At 36.2% G+C, this 22,861-nt stretch overlaps 1 protein-coding gene across 1 annotated transcript in view; it reads right to left on the bottom strand.

Annotated features, from left to right (window-relative positions):
- HIBCH (3-hydroxyisobutyryl-CoA hydrolase) overlaps positions 1-22,861 on the bottom strand; it is a 49,342-nt gene that overhangs the window by 15,617 nt on the left and 10,864 nt on the right. The window contains exons 7-9 of the mRNA XM_075710597.1: positions 6,214-6,292; positions 1,477-1,622; positions 474-560 (exon numbers count right to left, since the gene is read on the bottom strand). Coding sequence (XP_075566712.1) covers positions 474-560; positions 1,477-1,622; positions 6,214-6,292 — 312 coding nt within the window. The remainder of the gene's footprint in view (positions 1-473; positions 561-1,476; positions 1,623-6,213; positions 6,293-22,861) is intronic.

Below are 22,861 nucleotides of genomic sequence, written 5' to 3'. Positions count from 1 at the left end.
AGTAGTTCTACCCGTGTCATTTGTGTTTGTCAGAATCCCTGAATTTCAGGCTAACTACCCAGATTGCGCTTGCTGTCATGTACAACCCCCAGTCTGCTAGTGGCTATCTGTTTTGCCTTCTGCAAAGCATGCTAGAAATCCAAGAATAACGGGAAAAATTAAGCAGCAATATATTTTCTGCATCATCATGCTACTGGCTGGAAACTTACCCATGCAAAGAAAGAGAGTGAGCTGATCACAACAGGAATTTGAGGAGTATCCAAAATGAATAAAAAGTGAGGAAAGACTTCTACATTTTAATTTCAACCACTGTAGACATTAGTGCTACAAACTGGTATTTTATAGAGTGCAAAGAGTTTAGAAACCCATTATTTTTTAACAATAAAACAAATGATCAGTAGCATGGATAAAAAAGAATTTGTATTTACATATATTTAACAATTCTGCTTGATTTCAATAACTGATCAGATTACCTTCACATGGTACGAGTTCAATAAGTCTGCAATATTTTCTGTTGAAGGAGATTTCAGTGCTATCAGGTCTTTCTCTAAGGCAGGTAGCTATTAAAAATAAGATTTAATTAAAAGTAAGTAAACCAAAATGTAATTCTTGGATTATTACTGCTATAGTAATAGTACTGTACAGTATATATGTATATAGACACTGCCCTACCCCCCCAACTTTCAGACAGATCTTAAAGAGGTACCAAGTGAACAATACAAGGAGCCAGAGTTCACTTCTCAGTGTTGAACCATCTGGATTTAATTATGTCTGAAGTGATCAGCAAAGAACTCTGCTTCCCAAGCAGATCCCCAGTGCAGTGCTGCAGCTGCAGCAGGTAGTCAGCTTACAGCAGTCTGAGAGGAAAGCGCAGGAGCCTGGCAACCATGCTATGCTCAAAATAGTATCTAACCAGCTCCACAATGACTGTCATGGGTCTTTTACACAGAGAAGGAAAGAAGTCATTGTTTCTCCTTCACTGATGTCCATGCAAGTTACCTGAATGTTATGGCTCTGACTTTATCAAACATACTAATTTTTACACTTTCTTACAGCCACTGTGAGAAACAAATAGGGTATCTGTTAAGGAGACTAATAAAGAACACATTAGTGGGGTGTTACCTAGATTAAAAACTTTGCAGTTGTATAAATAATCTCTAACTTCAGACACTTGTCTAAATTGTACGATTTTTCAAGCAACTTCAGTTATGCTCAGTAAATCATGCCCTTCAACAACAGAATCATGAAAACAGCAACATTTGCTCCCTCTTCCAAGCAAAGCTGTCATGGGCTGGCAAGTGTTACAACGACAGCTTGAGAGTATCTTACGATCCCCATTCACAGTGCACGGCCAGCTAATATAATTGTGCCTCTCCATACACTCAAGTTGGTAAAAACACATTGCTGTGCTACACAACTCAAACTTGCCATTACGGTTGTAGGCTATGCCCTTGCTAGCACTGGTTAGCAGCTTACCTTTTCAGATTCTACAAAATGTGTAGCGATGCCAGCTTTTAGCACATCTCTTCCTTTCAGCCTAAATCCTGTTAGTCCAAGGTAATAGCCAATCTTTCCTGGTAGTCTTGGCAAGAAATATCCTCCACCTACATCAGGAAAAAGGCCTGTAATAAACAAAACAAAACAAAAAAATAAACCATGAAGGGAGAAGAACTTGTCCTAATCATGCATGTAACTTAGTAGCTATTTCTTCTCTCACTTTCATCTCCCTGACTTAGGCACCACGCTCTTGCACAAGTTTCTCCTTGACTTGGTTTGACATTTCTCTGTCATCAAAACCTTTCCTAAACACAGGCTCTTGAACACCTTCCAAACTGTATCCTTTCCACTGGCACATAATTTACTCAGACAACAGTGTTCATTCTATTTGCCAACAACTTGAGACATTTTTAGACGCCTGAAGAATCAAGCATGGTCTCAGCAAAAAACAGAGGTGACACAAAGAATTGTGAGATAATTTGTGCAAACACAAACTGGATGCTGTTTTTTCTCTGAAATCTTTTATTACGATAAAAATATCAAATGATGATGAAATGCCTCTTGCAAAGCTAAGTTTGAACAAATTTGGGGGCTGAGAATTCATTAATAGATCAACAACGTTGCCAGGGTCTCCCTGAAGGTGGAGGCACAAGATGCTGACCAAGTACCTGGCTCTTCGACAGGACTATAACTAACCTGCAATTTAAAAAAAATTATAAAACTTTCCAGTTTAGTGACTGTCTTACATTTATTTTTTTTTTAAAAAACTACAGAGTAGGGTAATTTTTAAAAATTCAAAGCTGTGAGTAAAATTTAAAAGACTTAAAAGCTGTAATTGAAAAATATATAACTACTTTTATCAAAATTTAAATATTTAAAATCATCACTTCGTCAATATCTACCTTATTCTGTTATATAATCACCTCCACAATAAATTCAAACACTTTTTGTAACTTTTAACATACTTAAACTTAAGAAAACTTGAGCTTAGCTGTATGAGTCTCAGAAATTGAAATGGAAAGCAGTGTCTAGTTACTACTTTGAAATAATCACCAATGGTGCATTCATGAAACTGAAAGTCTTTTGAACAAATTAAAGGTGTGGTGGTGGTTTTTTTCACTTTGAGAGAATAAATGAAACATGAAAATAAATTTAGAAGAATACACATGAGCAAAAAGAAACTCAGAACTGGGAAGATTAAGACATACATAAGTAGTTTAAATGGGGTTCTGATAGAAGGTGGTAATTCTCACTCACAAGTAATTGCTTTCAGTCACAAAAGAATCAATGTATATATTATAGAAAGACCCTATTACAAGTATTTTAAGACGTGGGAAATTAGTGGTCCCTGAATATTCCTCCCCCTCGGATGGAATCAAGGGGAGGTTTCTTTCAGACAGCTTCTCTTCAGCATTTTCCTCTTCTCAATAATCTTCGAAGTTCATCATTGCCTTATGTTCTCACTATGTTCTCACCCATCTCTCAGCTTCTCCTCTGGTTCCCTCTTGGTCCTCCCTTAGTTCTGCTGCCTCACAAAATTGTTTTTAGGAGCCACTTCCTATTGGTTATAGTTGTAGTATTCTATTCCTATTCCCACTGATGTGCATGTTGCCATTAACTGATTTATTCCTCATCCTACAGGCTACTGAGGCATACAGCTCTTCTAAAATGCCGAATGTCTTGTTGGCACCCTTTAAAATCCCTAAGCTGTATTAACCCCAATTCATCACTTACCTTCTTTTTCAACGACTCACATTCTGAATAGTCTACTCCTGCATTTTACCTTCTCAGTTTGAGCCATCATATCTATAATGTTGATGCCAAGACTGTCATTTAGTTTTATGTTTCTATTCATCTGTCTCTCCTTGGGTATTCTACTACTGCAAACAAATCCCTCATTTCACAATGAAACTTCTCTTACAAATGCCCTCCAAAGCAAGAAGGCAATTACATTATTCTCCCCATCCACCAGGACTGCAACAGCAGCAACCTTTTCCTCTTTGCTGTAATTAAAATACCGATGCTGAAGTACCATTCTCCCCATGCTCCAGTAAGTTTCCAGAGGAAAAGCCATCTTCCTATTGGGATCTATAGGGTCCTACACAGGGAAATTAGTTCGAAATAAACTGTGAAGTTGATTAGCTTAAGGTGCTTTAGAGGCAAATAAAACTAAACTGAATGAAGGTTTCTTTAATTATTAAGGAATTTACAAACAGGATTGGTGAGGGTGTAACTAATCCACTTTAAACTTACTTGGTTGCGTAAGTCCACTATAGCTTCTACTGTATCCTTTTCAAGGCCCCTGTCTTCCTTTCTTCTCATAATTTTACTGCTCTTGTCCCTGTTCTACATAGTCCTCTTAATTCTCTCAATAATGCTTCCCATATATTTCTGCTTGCTACTGGGTTTCTCTTTACGTATTGCACATGCTTGATTTTTTTTCCCTTTTGATAGCATTTACCAATTATTTCTCAAATCCCTACTTAAATAAAAGAACTACTGAATGTCTGCTGGGCTGACCAGGCTGAAAGCCTATGCCTGTAATGCTGACTTGTAGTCTGTGCTCTGAGACAGATGCAACACACTCCACTGTAATCCCAATTGTGAAGCTCTGTAGTTGCCAAGTATAAGATAAAGGTAGTGCTACTATATTCCTATCTTATCTTGCAGAGGTGGTTGGACATTTATTAATAAATGACTTATAGAAAGCTAAAAATTGAGAGGGACATACAAGAAAGTGTCCACTACTATAACATCCCCTTAAAGCCCTCTTCTTACAATACACTTTCATCTTTTGCTCTTCCCACCAGTGTTTCTTCCACACTCTCCTGTACCTAAGCTGCTTTCCAGTGCTTTATCTTATCTCTGTCAGTTTCAAACTCCTACAATCTAGAGCTGCCTTTTATTTCTATTTGCAAAGTGCCATATCTATCTATATCCTCTTATTTATGGTGGTGTATAAATGCAGAATAATTGTGTGGAAATGTAGCAGCTGAATGAAGGCTTTGTTTTCATTTCACAGAAAAGCTGTAATGCCTACTGAAATAAGTGAACATATGAAAAAATCAATTAATACAATATCTAGACAGCTAGACATTTTAAGCATACACCACAAAGATCAAAACAGCTAAGCCCTTAAATCCAAACAGATTTCAGTGGTTTTACTTCTAATTGATCCTAAAAGGGTTTTAATTACTTTCTTTGCTAAGCAAGTTCTAAGCTTTTCCTTTACATGTCTTCACAGTCTATTTTTGTTTAAATAAGTCCTTCTCAACACAAGAAATGTATGTAAGGTACATAATTTTTGTTAAGATAAGACTACTCATCTTTATGTTTGAAGAAGAAAGCGAAGAAGGTATCTTTATTAGTAGAATGATTTTATATGCCAAAGAACCTCTCTCTTTAGTTTAAAAAAAAAAAAATTGTTTCCTTCAAATGGTTTTCTTGTACAACAACTGATTATGAACTGCAGGAGCTAAGCAAATGCATGTTGTATTAATGACTGAGCTATTTAGTTTACTAAGTTTTTCTTCAGCAGAGAGAAATATCTGGAGGGCTGCAATAGTTTTTGTTTTTCTCATCCCAAACTTATTTGTTCAGAAAAATTACATGACATTTATCAGCTAGCAGGAATTGTGCTAGTACTTTTTTCAGGAGTTAAAATGATCATGAGCTTGCTTATATTTGGGGGGTTTATTATGTCAGAATAAGTCTGTTGAAATATTTCATACAGGCTGGACAGCAATAAACAAGAGATAATATGTGTAAGACACCACTTAAAAATATGAAAAATGCCGGACCTTTTAAGTATTACTAACAGGGGGCACTACAAAAATCCAATCATTAGCTAAGCGTGCATTTTAACTTTAGTTGTAATGACATTATTGTACTTAAAATATTCTCAACAAAAGCAGAATATTATAACTTTTATTCTCTTTTCAGAACTGAGTCCTGATTTTTTTTTTTTTTACATTATTTCTTAGTTTTAATATTATGTAACTGTTTGGAAACTCTTTTAAGAAAATAACGGTCACTACTCCTTACAACTAATTCTTTGAGGTGAAACTAAGCTTGTACCTAACAGCACCATGTCTGGTGCCATTTAAGCTGTTTAACCACCAGATAAGGTTCTCTATTCTGAATAAATGTGTTCAACAGGGCCGCATATTACAGACTAGCCTCATTCTCCTGCTTGAGGACATCAAGATAAGAACAATTGCAATCATCCTTCAGCTGCCTTGCTTTGGAACATGTAGAAACTAGAAATTTTGCAGAAGAGAAATGCAGGATAGGTTATAGGTTTTGAGCACTCTTCATAAACATTGTTGATAAGCAGACCAGCTTGTAGTACAGCCAGTTTGACTCATACCAGGTTGCAAATGTAAAGCTGACATACTTGCACTGGGATCTTCAGACTTGATCTGCCTACATCTGTAGTTCCTCAGCTCTACTTCCATTTTTTAAAAATTGTATCCTGACAGTCTTTGTGTCCATCTAAACAGTAAACCCCAAGAACCTCAATGGTCAACCTCCCAGAATACAGATAAGTTTTTATTAATTTAATAGAAAATACTTTCCATATATGGTCATTTCCAATTGCTTTTTAAAATTCTTTCATTACCGCCACTGCTTTTGGTCAAAGATATTTCATCCTGATTACACAAACAGTGTAACCTTAAACATGTTAACGTGTTGGTAAGCTGTTAAAATACTTACCTATTGCTGTTTCTGGCATTGCAAAAACGGTCTTTTCTGTAGCAACTCGGAAATGTCCATGGACTGAGACGCCAACTCCCTATGCATGGAGCACAAGCAAAGGACACAGTTATAAAATTACCAGTAAAAATAATCATAACCATAATCCTATGTAACACACCTCTTGCTTTGCTCTACAATTACATAATATTAGATTTACCATGCACATCTCAACAAAATATTAAAAGGCCTTTTACGCTTCAAACACTAATAAAGCATCGTATTACCTTTATGATTTGGGTGAAATAGCATTCTATGCTTTAAAAGATTGATGAGTCATACAGAGATTATGAGTCATACAGTTCAAAAACCCGTGAGTGACAGCAACAACAGAAACGAGTGACCCCATTTTCTCCATTAGACTACTAAGGGAGTTGACATCCTTTTACTAATGTTACCCCATGTATTATTTTTGCACATACTTCAAACAACCAACAAACAAAAGGCCAATACTTTTGGAATATACATGAATTGCACAAAGCTGTAATTATAGTATTTTGAAAAGAAGTAATAGTTAACTATTCTTACAATGTTTTAAGTACCTACTTTTGTCAATACAGAAATATTTTAAACAGGAAAAGCCTTCAGCATTGTGGTTTAAAATTCAAAGTATGTGGTTAGAAACTCAGAGTATCTGGTTATTTAACCTGGGGACTTTTGTTCTCCAAGTCAGAAAGCGAATTCACATTTCTAAGAATCTAGCCCTCTTCTCTGGCAGTCCTTCCTGATGAGACACTTCCCTCAAGAGCAGAAGAGCTCCTGGTATTGTCTGTCACATATTTTCTGATTTAGGCAATAAGCAGCAGCAAGGCCCCCCCAAAATATTTATTTTCAGTTTGCACAAAATTAATTTAATTTAGAGAAATGTTCAATAGGCAAACTGACAAATTTTAAAAGAAATTATTATCTGATAAAATTACTATTTGGTAATAGTATTTGAAGTAATCCAAGAATATTTGGATTACTGGGCACAACCACAACACATGGGTAAAGCAGTCTCACTTCTCAAAGCTTGTCTACATGATACATGTCAATAGAAATGTGCATTAATCCTAACTGGAGACAAAACCCTCTACTAAATATTTCACGAGAAGTTTCTTCATACAAATATTTTCTCTCTTCCTTTCCACTGTTTCAGCTTACTTCCTTTCGTCACTGTTAAATCTCCCTTTGCTTAGTCCTCCTATCCATCCAATTTTTCTATTAAAACTAATATATCTTAAATACCATTGGGTGAAAGAAGTCAGTGTCTAATGAAGATGCAATAGATTTTTTAAGTAACATTTCTAATTGTTTAGATACTAGAAAAATGGCACTTTACCCAGCTAAGGCTACTAGTCTTCACAAATGTCTTCACAATATTTCATACTTTCCATCAAAAACAGTGGGATTAATTGGGTGACACTTGCTTGGACCAGCATGATATATTTGATAGGCTTTTAAGGAGACAGAATATAGCAGAACATCTTTTCATTTCACCTATCTACAGAGATCTTTGGGTGGGTTTTACATTAAAATTCTAAAAAGTTATCTCAATTTTAAAAAAATTACATCCATTTCTTCACACCATTCTCATGCATTCCTCCCTGGCCTCTCTTACAGTTCTGCCCAGCAAGAAATTAATTGTCAGTGCTTATTCCATTAGGGTGATACGTGACTAAATTTCAAAATATCTTCAAGTTTTTTCTCTAAAATTAATATCTGCCAGTATCGGGTTTTGACACAGATGTATGAAGTTTTGAAGATTCCAGTCTATTTCCTGAAAAATGGACACTTGTCATGGTTTAACCCCAGTCAGCAACTAAGCACCACACAGCTGCTCACTCACCCTCTCCCCACGGTGGGAGGGGGGAAGAGAATCGTAAAAAAAAAAAGTTAAAACCTGTAGGTTGAGAAAAAGGCAGTGTAATAGGACAGCAGGGGAAGAGAAAGTAAAAATAATAATAATGAGAAAAGAATATACAAAACAAGCGATGCACAATGCAATTGCTCACCACCTGCTGACCAATGCCCAGCCCATCCCCAAGCAGCGATCACTGCCCCCTGGCCAACTTCCCCCCAGTTTATATACTGAGCATGACATCATATGGTATGGAATAGCCCTTTGGCCAGTTTGGGTCAGCTGTCCTGGCTGTGCCCCCTCCCAGCTTCTTGTGCACCTGGCAGAGCATGGGAAGCTGAAAAGTCCTTGGCTAGTGTCAGCAGGACTTAGCAACAACTAGAACATCAGCGTGTTATCAGCATTATTCTCAAACTAAACCCAAAACACAGCACTATGTCAGCTACTAGGAAGAAAATTAACTCTATCCCAGCTGAAACCAGGACAACACTTAAGGTAACTGATTATTGTACTTGATTTTATATCCAGAGACTAAACTATATCTATACACATGAAGTACTGCTGTTTCAAGGAGGCAAATGGGATTTGAGCAAATATCTGAATCATATTTGCATAGGGTACAATCTTATGTCTGATCCCTCACCTGTCCTTCAGCCCTTTCGCTCGAGGAATGATCAGAGGCTGCAGACCTCATCTGAGCAGCAGCAAGGGCAATGGCCCTGTATTTAGTTCTCTTGCAAATGCAAAGCTACATGTAAAGCTACATTCACTCCTGAAACAGCTCTAGAACTCTTAAATGAAATGGAAATGTGACTTCATCACTTCCAACTTTTTTTTATATCATAACAGCGTATTTTCACTGCATTAGGTAAAGCATTTCCTACAGCAAGAGAAAGCAAAATGTTTCTGCTGTTATTTTTATGCATGTTCAGCAATGACAACCTTTTTATAAAGATAATGAAACTAAAAAAAAAGTCATGACCATTTTGCTCTTTCTAATGCTTAAATTATTTTTTCTAAACCCATGTCTAAGAATATAAATACTATCTATCATAAAGCATTTTTTTTCTGGCTTATTTTCTAGACAATCAGACGTTTGTATATGGACTCAAATTTTTAGCTTGAGTATTAAGTAACAAAGACTAGAGTGTGAACTCCATGAATATAGCTGCTCTTCCAAGCTTGTTCATTTTTATAGTGACAAAAATAACTATAGTTTTAATAATAAAAAGTTGAAAGAGGTAATTTTCTTTTGAAAGAAATAATTAAATCAGATTTCACTTTCTTGAGTGCTTAAGCCATAATTGGATTTGTTTTCTAGATAGCCTTCAAGTTTTATAGTATAGATAAGAGCTTCATTTCAGATGTATATTTAAAAGACAAAAACTGTATTTTCTTCTTATCCATTATAAAGAAAATGGCACAAATATGTCCTTACAAAATGGTGCAAATATGTCCTTACTTCTTTGAAGATCATTTCTAAATAATCCAACATTAAGATAAAATTAGGAGAGAAAAATGAGTTAATGCTTTCAGGGTACAAACCCCAGTAATTTACTAAACTGGTGATCATATGCTTTTGTATGTTTATTTGCAACTTCCCAAATGGTTATTTTTAACACATTCACTGTATGTGTTTAACCTCCATCTAATACAGAGGACAGATGTTTATTAGTTTAATAGTATCCTGTGTAAAGAACAAACTTTAGTGAGAAGTCTAAATGGATTCCTCCTCCACTTCTGGATTTTGTAAATTTTTGTAAATTTTTTTTTTTTTTTTTTTTTTTAAATTTAACTGAAATCTTGCACAGCTAGAGTCCTACACAGCTAGAGTCCCACCTAGGAGGCCCTTCACAGTCTTAATCAGACTGGGCTGTGTTCACTTCACCAAATAGTCCCAGCATTTACACATACAAGTCTTGATGCTATAATGTCTTTATTAAAACACACTGTATCCTCCACTGTCAGAGTCCTACCTTTCATGATCTTCAAATATATACTAAAGCTAATGTCTTCCTTCAGACTCTTCCAAGATCATAGATTCCTATGGTGAACCAGGCTTGTTTTTTAATCCAGATAGTGTATCTTAATACAGGCATGAAAGGTTTTTTTCCACTGACAGCTAAATGTTTGAATTTTGTAAAGGATACTTAAAGAATGAAACTAGAAATTAAGGAGTTAAGAAATTAACAAGCAATCAATTTAAACAATCTTTCTGTGGGGTTTATATAGTAATTAATTAAAAACACAGATAAGAACAGAAATGGTGGTCTGACAATGTATTACTGGAGATAGACTGGCTATGAAAGTGTTTGGTTACAAATTACAGATTTATTACTACATGGATATTAAGATACTAATCTTAAAAACAGTGTGTTACAACTCAGCTGTTAGACTCCACGCACTTCAAGGAGGTACATAATATTATAGGCAGTTCGGTCTGAATTCATCAACAAGCTTCCAAAAAAGCCAGTAGAGTATCTGAATTTTACTTCCCATACACATGATTTCCTACTCAGTGCCGTATTTCAAAAGTCATTATGTGACTGTGTATAGAAAATTTGTCATTCATTTCTATTTTTTTTTCTCATGATGAATACAGAACCTTATTAAAAGTATTCTTCTAATGAAAAACAAGGTGCAAATTACTGATAGGTGGAGAAATGGAATACAGCTACTATAAATCTTAAAAGTTAAGTTGTAGCCAGGAGGCTGTATTATCTTAAATTGAGAATGACCCATATTAGTAAATCAGAGAACTCATCACATCTAGGGAAGTTATTAAGAAATTGAGGGCCACCACAACAGAGAACCATACAGAGCAAAATAAATATGCCCTTCCTGAATGACATACCTAAACATCTGTTCACATACAGAAAAGTAGATCTGTGTCACAGCAAAACCATAAATCACACCTGCCTGTTTACTAAATAATCTAACTCAGACCTTAAAGGAATCACTGCCTGGGAAAGCAAAAGCAACAGAATAGAAGAAATTCAAACAGAAAAGGCCTTCAGGAATGTTGCTTGTATCATCTTCACTAGGCTGATAAAGAATTTTTAGCTGTTCAAGCAAACAATTTTATGATAATACCAATACTAATATTGTCTGCAATGGAAGTCCTGTTCTAAGAGCTCACATCCCATAATTACACTCATTTTTAACTGCATGAGAATACAGTTCCTGGTAGAGCTAGAACCACAAAAGAAATGTGGCAATCAACAATCAAACCGAGCATAACACAACAAAGGGCAAATATACCTGAATACAAATGTAAAAATAGCCAAGGTGCAGTAAAAATGTTTTCAAAAGCATTAGTTGGCGAAGTAAGCAAGTGGAATTGATTCAGGAAGCAGCAGGAGCTTATAGCTATGTTAGATCAAAAATCACTGATGTAAGAGCATCACCCCCTGCATCCAGACACAGCAAATCTTAAACTGAATCAAAATTAATCTTTGTTCATCATTAATGTTATGGACCACTGCAAAGAGTACAATCCATTTTTATCTGTAGATACTAACAGACAAGATGACTTAGCGAACCAGAGCAAGAAGCATAACAGATCCATCTGGACTAAGAATATCACTTTCTTTGCTTGATGACATATAAATCAACTTTATACAAGTATTTTAAAAATATGATTAAAAACCAGTACTTTTTGTGAACTTTTCAATCATTTAATGTGGTATCTTAAAACATAAAATATTAATGTAATATAATTTGAATATAAGATATTCATTTCTACATACTGATTATGTATTAGAGATTCTCAGTCCAAATTTCTACAGAGACACAGAAGCACAAAGAGCTGACTGGAGATATATTTTCTGTCATAATATCTGATGCTTCACTCTTAAGTATTTTCCTTAGAGCCTAGTGCCAAAAGCGCAAGAAAGCTTGTACAATGATTAATGACCAATATTTGATGAATACTCTGACGCTTTGTGGCACAAACCAGTGACACAGCCCACTCCAGTTGTGTTTTCAAAAGCATACTTGTACCTTCACCATAGATTCAAACATAGTATTAAAAAAAACCCAATTTCTGAATATCTGGTAAGATGAACTACCAGCGTTACTTGTTGTCCTGACTCCTAATTATTTAAACAAATTTGATCCAACTACATTAATAGTAATCATTTAGGTCAAGTTCTTCTTACAGCGGAACTTGGAAAAAAAAAACCCATAGGTCATTCTGTGCACCAATGCTGCTACCATGAGTGTCCTTTATCAACAGAATCTAGACTGAATTTTTAAAAGCCCTGTTTTCATTTTTCTACCACCAGCCAAAACTGATCAATGATTTAAAACTGGTTTTATGAGGATAGTTATCTGCAATAGCCATATTTTTTTCCTCTGCATAAGCTGCAGGGACTGATCTGGTCTTCTGATGGTGAGCACCCATACAAGTGTTGTGGTCCCACCTGGTGGACCATGCAGAAGCCGTGGTGGCAGCTGAACACATGCCTCCGCAGCAGGGATTGAGTGTCTGCAGTTTCATGTCCTCCCTTTCCATGTACGCTGGCTTCTCCAAAGCAAGGCAAAAAGCAGCAGATTGAACAGTTTGGTCTTGTGGCCAGGCTGGCGTACAGACACTGCAGCTCAACAACCATGATGCAAACAGAAACTTCACCAAGAATTGCTTCTGATTATTCAGAATTTTCTGAAATAATTTATTTCCAGAATTAAGAATGCTTTCCTTGTTTCTTTTTCACTACTGTATATTACTTTCTAAGATTCAAATTTAGTAAGCCTACAAAACTTCCTGGCAACAAGAGTCAGCTACACCTGTTAAAAAATACTCTTTCATGCCAGAGGAAGCAGAAGACTTCTGCTGCAACAGAAAGAAAAGAGAAGATGTAAGAGAACTTAGATCTGAAAAGCCTATAGCAAAAGTAATTAATTACTAGCCAGTGAAACTTTTTCTAGTGTTAAATTTGAAAGCATTCTTTTTTCTCCAATGTTGTTCCCCACTGTTTCCCTATACTTAACAGGCCATGTATGTATTGGAAATAGCGTGGCCAGCAGGACCAGGGAAGTGATCGTCCCCCTGTACTTGGCACTGGTGAGGCCACACCTCAAATACTGGGTTCAGTTTTGGGTCCCTCACTACAAGAAAGACACTGAGGTGCTAGCATGCATCCAAAAAGCAACAAAGCTGGTGAAGGGCCTGGAGAACAAGTCTAATGAGGAGCAGCTGAGGGAACTGGGGTTGTTTAGCCTGGAGAAGAGGAGGCTGAGGGGAGACCTTACCGCCCTCTGCAACTACCTGAAAGGAGGCTGTAGTGAGGTGGGTGTTGGTCTCTTCTCCCAAGTAGTTAGCGATAGGACAAAAGGAAATGGGCTCAAGCTGCGCCAGGGGAGGTTTAGGTTGGATATTAGGAAAAATTTCTTCAGGCTGCCCAGGGAAGTGGTTGAGTCGCCACCCCTGGAGGCATTTAAAAGACCTGTAGATGTGGTGCTTTTAGTGGTGGACTTGGCAGTGCTAGGTTAACAGCTGGACTCGATGATCTTCAAGGTCTTTTCCGACCTAAATGATTCTATGTTCAGAAAAAGATAGTAAGTGTGGGTTTTTTGTTATTTCTAAAACTCTGGAAGACAAGCTCTGTTCCTTTGTCCCTCTCTATCACCTAAAAATGCAGCTACTGCAGGAAAACTGTATGTCCAGCTCACCACATCTTAATGTCTGAAGGGAAGGCAGGCAAGTGGGAAAGAACCCATTTTGGCAACTTGCACCAATGCATAACTAAGCTTTTAGGTTTTTTCTTAAAATTGAAGAAACACTTCTACTTCTTGTTCTTAAAGGCCAGCACATGCAACAGAACTTTATTTAAACAGGGACACAGTTATTTGGGATGACAGGAGTGAATTGAGGGGATTTTGTAATGATGTTCTATTTCTCAGGAAAAAGTGCTTTAAAAGTATAAGACAGATTAAAACTAACTCAAGGAGAAAATAAGCATTCAAATTTTCTGCAAATGAGAAAAATTAGCAGAAATATGAAAGGATGGAGAAGCAGGCAAAGATAATTCTCTTCAGAACTTTTTTCCTTGATCTATAATAAAGAGAAGGAGAGGGAAATAATGAGATAACTCTCAATATAAGACTAGGCATCTACATAAAGGCCTAGAATTAGGGAAAAATAGTGGAACTTTTAGCAAGAAAGAGTTTGGTGTTAAATTGAACGAACAAATCTGTGCAGAAGCCTGCAAAAATCTCTGCAATGACAGTCAATAGTGTAGGGGTAGGAAAGTTTCCATGAAGCCACAAATAAAACCTCCTTCAAACATACACAGGTTTCAGAAAAAAATAGTAATCTAGAAAAGTACAGCTTAAAACTTCAACTTTAGTCTCGGAGTAGACAAGTGATGTTTGCTTTATGATGTGATTTATATGCCATTACATTATGCAGAAAGACAAACATTCTGTCATTCTAAAATACTAAGTGTAGTGCGATTGTATAATACCAACATCTGTATAATGTACGTTCAGGAAGCCTGCCTTTCTTTTCTGGTGGTAAAATAGTGGCATTCATTCCTTTTCACAGTGTACATTAAACAACTCAGTCATTGTAGATTTGGGAGAGCAAGGGGAGAGGAGTTTTACTCACTGCATCAGTACTGACCCATAATTTAAAATACTTGTTTTCAAGACAGTGCTTTACGATAAGCCCTTTGGGGAATAACATCACATGCAAATCGTTGAACATTTAGTGATTATTTTTTGTTGATGTCAAGTGCTGCTGATACTAGAGTCCGATTAGCTACAAAATGAAGTGCGCCATTTGTCCCTAGGATCATACGCGAGAGCTTAGCAGGCGGACCAACGTGCCAGATGGTGAATATACTGTAATATCAGCAAAGAGCGAATCCTGTCTTAGTATTGCCTCTGCATTGTTTTCAACATCCTATATTACAAAAGCTAAGTGGTACACAAGTCAATCTCACAAAGATTTGTTTCAAAGTAAAACAAATAACTACTTGCAAAATCTGTATTCTATTTTACAGTAAAACCTGCCTTCAGCTTTGAAGCATTGGCAACAAAACAGGCCACAGGCTTCTATGTGGTACACATGCATGACTTTCCAGAGGGAGGGAGAGAGGGGGAGAGGAAGAGAGAGAATTGGAAAGCAGATTATCTAGGTTTAGTATAACAATTACTTTTACTTCAGGGCAGATTTTAGAGCATAAATTAAACCAAAACCAAAGATGTTCAAGTTTCAGAGCATAATGACTGACAAGAGGCATGACATATTTATAAAAAGGAAGAAAAAGAAGAATCAGGAGAAGTCCCAAGAAGCACTGACATTTCCAAGTTCCAGTTCCCTAGCTGTAAAAAAGGGTTAAAGGGGTAATAACATCCACTATGGTATAGAAGAGTTGTGCTATGTAAAATAATTTTTCATGAACTTTTATATGCTGCAGTTAGTCCCCCAAAGCACATGATACCTATATATGTATATTAATAACTAATAAGCAGAATTTATATAGTTTGCAATAAGATTTGCCCCACACATTAAAAAACAAATGAATAGCTGTTTGTTCTGTGAGCAATATCCACCTGTGCACTTCATTAATTCCTCTAACGAAAAATTGTACCACAAGTGGGCAAAAAATGTGAGATTTTACAGATATGGTTAATTCTAATGTTTCCTAGTTTTTGCATGTTAGCCTCAAATGCTGCTATCTACACCTCTGTGTAAAAGCTATATGCACACAATTTATATGAATACATCCTAAAAGCAAATAAATAAAAAAACTAGATGGAAAGACATATTACAATGGAGAGGAAAATTGGGAGCTTTCCCCCCAACCCCGTTGTATTTTTTATGCCTGAGGAATATCAGAAGACACCTAACTTAAACATTTACATAGCAGCTGCAATTGTTGCAGCCTATAATATTTGTCTGACTTCTTTTTCTGCAGATTCTCTATTAACAGCTCATAGTTCAAGTGAGATCATGATGAAGTAAAGCAGTTGGTTGTCTTTACACTTCCCACCTTTCTCTTTCAGGCTTCAGTCACTTCAGCTAAACATATTGAAATGCCAATATTCAATGGTTTACAATATTTTAAGTTTCGTTTTAGAAACATGCTCACAACTTTAATTATTTAAATACCTTTTATGGAAAAGAACAGGCCAACATCAGGTATTATCTTCACAATGATTTTGTTTCACTAGTCTGCAAGAAAACATAGCGATGCCAAGCAAGTTGATCGGAAGGAAAGACTCTGTCTGTGTAGGTGTCCATACCCACAAATGGCACAGAGAGCAAGGGCAGATCCTTCTCTTCATTTTTACATCACTGGGAACTGGTTTTGGTAGTGGGCAGATTCAGGCTGTGAACCACTGAATCTTTAAGACATTCCCTCCCTTTTCTCCTCCCACCTACTGCAGCAGTCCAGCTAGTTGTAACTCAGAGGCTAACTCATAAAGCCTGGGAATAAAGAATTTTATTTGTGCTTTTTATCTGCAGCAGTAAGAAAGATGCATTTTTTCCTTATGCTGCTTTGGTCCTGCCTACAGAGCATCACGCAATCAAAAAACCAAATAATTCCATTTTACAAATACATAACTTAAATTCAACATTGATGTTCACTTTTTAAAACATATTTTGGAAGAAACAAGGAAAAAAATGTTATTTGCAGACACATGCCAGAAATTTTACATATATGTTGGTAGCGAAAGGAACATTCCTAAAGAGTTACAGCCACACAATCTGGATAAAAATGGGACAGGATAAGGACAGCTATTGCTCAACTCCAGCTCCTTTGTGTATTGGAATTGTATTGACTAAAATGTAGAACATACAAGCTGCTTATGACATCACTACCAATTTACTTGATAAGAAATATTAATGTAATAAGAACCGTTGACCAAATCCTGCTAAAGTGTAAGTTTAGACATTTATAACTATGTTGGTAGAATCCCCACGGTATATGTAGCAAGCCTCTAACAACATTGTTCAAGAAAACATCATTATTAATTTAGCTGTTGGAAAGCGTTCACTGTAAATTAAGTTTCTAGTCTCAGTAAACTCTCTTAAACTTGTACTGTGTATCTAAGCCCTCATTTTCTTTGATGAATGTGGTCCAGATCTGTCAGAGCACTCATATATAGGCAATATGTTACATAAGGTAATATATACAGACATGCTAATAAATAAAGAATATATTAAGTAAACAAAATAGTGACTGAACATCTTCCCTTTGATAACGTTTCAATTTAAGTAGTTTAGAAAAATGGAAGATGTAGCTGATATTTTGAATATTGAATTGGAAAACTTTTTAGATTTTTTCCTATTAAAATAAGCATTAGAAAAAAAAGTTACAGCTTAAATTACATGCAAGTAGTGCAAAGTGTAAAAATACTCCTAAAAATACTCCTGAAAATTGACTTCACTTCTCCTTGTAAGAAATTCCTTTATTTTAGGAACTGGCCTTCTTTTCACGTAATTCTTCTTATTTCTGTGATTGAGAATGATTTCTATTAGAAATACCAATTCCTGCAAAAAGACAACAATTTTGTATGATACCTTTGGACGAAACTCCTCCACAGCTTTTGGCTATTTATTCCGCGCAAGAACCTCAAACAGCTAAGAAATACGTGAATATGTTCTTTTTCCATACAGGGCAACCTTGGGAAGCAGGCCAATTCCTATTGTGACATGACTGCATGCATTTTTTGGCAGCAAACATCCCTAAACACACAGAAAAGCACAGGGGACTTTTTTTTTTTTTTTTTTTTTTTTTTTAACTATTTTCAAAAACTGCTGATTGATTTCACTAGCACTTGCAGTTAATCTAATATTTCGCGTGTCAGGCATTTACTTTCACCTACTGAAGAACTTTGCTACCAAGAAAAATTACACATCTGATGTAAATCTCTACCAAGTCTTTCCCCATAGATCTCAGAACATTATTATAAAGAATTAACATTGGAAATATACAAAGTATTACTGAACAAACTTTTATAATTACAAAACCTTTTCAGAATGTTGTGAGGTAAAATTTCACAAATATGCCAGGCTAAAATTGAAATAAAACACTGCAAACTCCCTCTAGAAAATTATTAATTAAAATTTTGACAAGTCTTTATTGATTAAAGCAGAGTAAAAGCTTAAAACAGAGAAGCGTTCCACTTTTTCCTGATGAGGGTTAAAATGTCATCCTTCCCCAAAAGTCAGATTCTTCTTAAACCCTCACTAAGATAAATTGACTTTACATGATGCAACAGAGAATAATTACAGAGGAAAGATGTAAACTTCAACTAAGCAAATTTCTGCCTTAAAGACCTACATATCAGGTCCTGAGATCTGATTTACAAGGAAAGTCAGATTCCTCTAAGAATGTCAGCCTCTGGGATCTTTTGCTGAAAATGAAGTGGCACTAACACAAAAAAGAAGTAAAGCTAAATATTAGGTACTCAGTTCACTCTTCTACTGCAAGATAAAAAGATGTAGTAAGTCTGAATCTGTAGTCCATAAAGGAAGCACGGTCAGATGCACAATAGAAGGAATATTTCCAAAGCGTAGATTAGGTTCAGGAATTTGGCTGCATCTGTTTCTCTGGAACCCCTACATAACCCCCTAATTAAAATGACGTTGTCACTCAGTAAGCAGCATTCTGAAAAAGCTTCACGTTTTGAACTGCAACGTTTCTGATGCTTCCCCATAACACAGCATAGTTTCCTCTCACAAACAAACTAGGGAAACATAGCCTAGATGATATTTCTATGAAATGGAGGGCACAGTTACCAGCAGTTTGCAATCACACTGAGAGGGCACCCTAGCTGAGGTCATACAGAAGCCAATCATTAATGAAGTTTTATTTGATATTTTCATTACCTGCTTGGATGATGAAATATCAAGGATTTCTATAATTTACAGATTCCTTTCTGGGAAGGCAAACACTTTGAAGGGCAAGATCAGAATTCAAAACCATCTCACTTTGGAGATCAGGTAGAAACTAACAAAATGAAAACAACTACCCTTAAGAAAGCAAAATCAAATGCAGAGATTACAAGTAAGTTTTCTATGGAACAAATGCCTAGACATTTTTCAGGGGTTTATAGCAACCATGAACTTAATACAAATAATAATGCAATGCTGTTCCAGAAAGAACTACTGAAGGTATCCAGCTGCAGCAGAGTCTCTACCAGCAGGCACCAAAGGGCTGAAGGGTAGCCACTCAACCCATTCAATACACCTGGAAGCCTGATCAGATTGATGTGGCGGAGCTATAAAAGGCAATGCCAGCTGACAGGGCACTCAGGTTTCTTAAAGGAGGAAATGAGTACCATTTTTTTTTCCTTTGTAGTCTTTGAGGAAAAGGGTAGCTCCGCAAGACTGACTCTTTGACAAACAAGTTCTGTTCAAGAAAGAAGATTTAAAAATTGGTAAAAGGTAAGCAATAAAGAAATGTACTGTGATGGGAGTTTATGTTATGCAATGAGAAATAGATGTAAGAGTAATAGCTTTAACTGGAAGTGGTGGCTTCCTAGCACCTGATGCTTTGAGAGGCTGCTATTTACATAAGCTATTTGTGACAGAATATCTGTGTAATATATGGGGGATAATTATTCTGCTCTACTTCTTGCTGATGAGTCCTCTAGCTGAAATACTGTCTGGTCTCTGGTAATGAACTGTGAAGTACACAAATTGGAGAGATTCCAGAGGACTGTGAGAAGACCAAGAGACTTAATCTATAGTAAAGGCTGAATAACTATCCTTATCCCTATTAAAGAGAGAGGGCTGGGAGCACAGAATGCAAGTATCTCAAAATGGTCTTCGAGAGCTGTGACTAGAACAGCAATGTTTTGATTACACATACTGAGGACTTAAATTAGACACTAGGGAATCTTAACTTGAAAGAATAACTAAGTGCTTGGGTGGGATATCTAGAATAAACAGAATTCCTGCTGTTGGAGAGTTCTGAACGCATTAGGCAAAAATCTGCTAAGCAATCATCTAGCTATATTTAACCCTACTTCAAGTGCAAAAGAATAATCCTGAGGCTCTTATCAGCTCTCTACTTCTGTGTAGTCTAAAGCTTAACATATTTGACATTACTACATGAGTGACTAACACAGATGCAAACAGTATTTTAAAAAAATTCTAATCTCTAATTGTCACCTTAAAGATACTCTATGTAAGTAACTTGGATGTAGGCTCTCAGTTTAAGCAAAAGCCCTTGCCTAAAAACCCTGTAATGCTATGTGTGTTGACAAAACTAATGGAAAGCCCCTTGTGAACCCAAAGACCCAATTAACATTCTCTTCTCATATTCACAGCCTGTATACCTGAGGCCCTTCTCTACTGGGGAGAGAATAAAGCAGTCGCTACTGCATACTGTTATCACTCTCACAAACTGGGCCCTAGAATCTGAGGGAGTCGGGGATGGAAATAATGTTGGGTGACCCGTATCTCTTTAAATTGCAAGCTATATTAAAGTTCCAACTTCCCAGTACTCTCCCTAAACATGAAGATTAGAAAATAAGATTCTCAGAATAACTCAAAGCACAGGGCTTTGCAAAGGATTTAAGAGAGCTGGCAACTCTACCAAACTCCATTTCTGTACTGAAAATGCTGCACGTTACCATGTAAGTTAAAATCACCTGCCCCATAGGAATACGTTTTCTCATCCTAAAACTCAAAGCATTGTTAAAACAAGAAGTGTAACATAATGGCATAACCTTTATAAATCTGTAACTTGCTAAAATACACTTAGCAAATACACTGTGTAAGAGGTCAGACTAAAGGATTAAATCCTGTATTTAATTGTCCAAAGACAAGAATTCCTGTGTTTGAGCAACAGTCTTTACTCATCAGTTCAAAAAAAAAAAAAGTAGGGCCTATTTTGGCCTTATTAACAATTAAACATATAAGCATTCAATAGTATTAGACAATAGGCCTGAAACAGCAGCAAATTGCTTTTCACAAAGCACAAAATTCAACTGTGAAACCCACTGCCACAGGCCTTTCTGAAGACCAAGCCTACTTATGTCTAAAAATACTAGGTGAATAGAGAGGCCGGTATGAGTACTGATGGTTAGTTAGGACTGTGGTTCTGAAAGAAAGCCTAGTTCAGGAAGTGTCTAAATCATGCGTGCTCTAGAATATGATACTAAGGAAGAGGGTACTTTGTACACACTGTTACAGATTCCTCCCTAAACTAAAAGAAATGGCCTCTGGCTCCTGGAAATGATGTACCTCTGCTTTGGCAATATACCATTAAAGTTTTAAGTATGCTTTACATAAAGTTAGCTAGGTGACCTGGACCACATTCTTTAACTTCCAAAGTCTGTGCCCTGTATTTTTTTTTTTTCCTGTCAAATATTCACCTTGGATTCTAAGCCCAATCATCCAAAAGCCACCACTCAAATCTGTCTAGTGTACAGATTTTGCTGTCAGAGCTTTGGCTCTGAAACATGTTTAAAATACATTTTTATAATCCTTTTAGTCTGTTAGAGAGAGTATCTGCTACTGTAATGTATTTTGTGCCAAAGTCCTATTTAAAACCATAGATTTAGACTGAGCTTATAAAGCACGCTTCTATTAATCTCTAAAGAATTCAGGAAAAGTTTGGGACTTTTCTAGAACCAAGAAGGTCAAGTTTAGGACCTCATCTACAGATAATAATATTAAAAAAACCAAAAAAGTATGTTTAAATACTCTGCAGTTCTTGTCTACTGTTAAGGTATTTCATTTCGGGGAAATAAAAATGTATGGATAGAAGTCAACTAAAATAATTTGAATAGTAGTTTTTAGAAACACGGGAGTATGTGCCCAGTGTGCCCTCCAACAGTATACGCTCTTCAGCAATAAATGTAGCATTTAGCACTTGTTTCACTATTTTTTAGTAAAATGCAGTAATCTTTGCTTCATCAAACATACTTGTCACTTGAACCTATGGCTCTGAATAAGTATACAAAGATGAAAAGATACATTTATATTGAGTATCAATTTTTGATGAACTACAGGAGTATAGACAAGAAGGTGCAGAAAACAAGCCCCACAGCCCCATCTGTTGGCTAACTAAGCTCTGAAGAAAGCCATCTACTAGCCTCTAGCCAACAACGAAGAAGTGGAACCCTTCATTTTTTTGATACCATTCCAAGTTTTACCATCACAAATCTAGTATCTGTGCATCAGTAGCAACTTTTACTACCTAAGTACATAATAACTGAGTTTCTAATACACCATGTGATTTTTAATTTATTTTAAATCAGAACAACAGAGCATTCCATGTGTGTAGTGCTGCTTTTCTGAGCAAGGTTGAGATTGACTTGCTCGCATTTTCATTCATAGATAAATGGTCTATAGTGAAATTACAGTGTTTAAGAGGTGTCCCTCGATTTTTAAGCCTAAACTAAAACCACCTGCTTCTAAAGCCAAAGGCTTGAATGTAAATTTTTTTTTAAAGTTATTTACTGTAGTTTGTAAGTGACAAATGTTTCTAGCTCCCACTTCCTTGTAGGGACTAAGACAGCCAGAACTAGAGCATAGATGAAATATGACCTGATTGTGTCAAAAACATAGATCCTAGCATCCGAGTGATTTAAAACAAAGCATCTAATTATACCATGAAAAGAATAACTTGTTTGTATGAATGCATGTCTAGTGAATAATTACAGTAGGACAGAGTACTTCCATACAGCAAGCAGAACAAGATAACAGTACGACCATGACAAGTTCAAGGGCTCTTCTAGTGGTTTTAATCTATAAAATCACTGCAGTGAACCTATTTGTACCACAATAGAAAACAGCTA

Source organism: Pelecanus crispus, chromosome 5, assembly GCF_030463565.1.
Source record: "Pelecanus crispus isolate bPelCri1 chromosome 5, bPelCri1.pri, whole genome shotgun sequence".
Classification (NCBI taxonomy): Eukaryota; Metazoa; Chordata; class Aves; order Pelecaniformes; family Pelecanidae; genus Pelecanus; species Pelecanus crispus.
The sequence above is the reverse complement of the archived record's forward strand: the minus strand, read 5'-3'. Positions and strand labels throughout refer to the sequence as shown.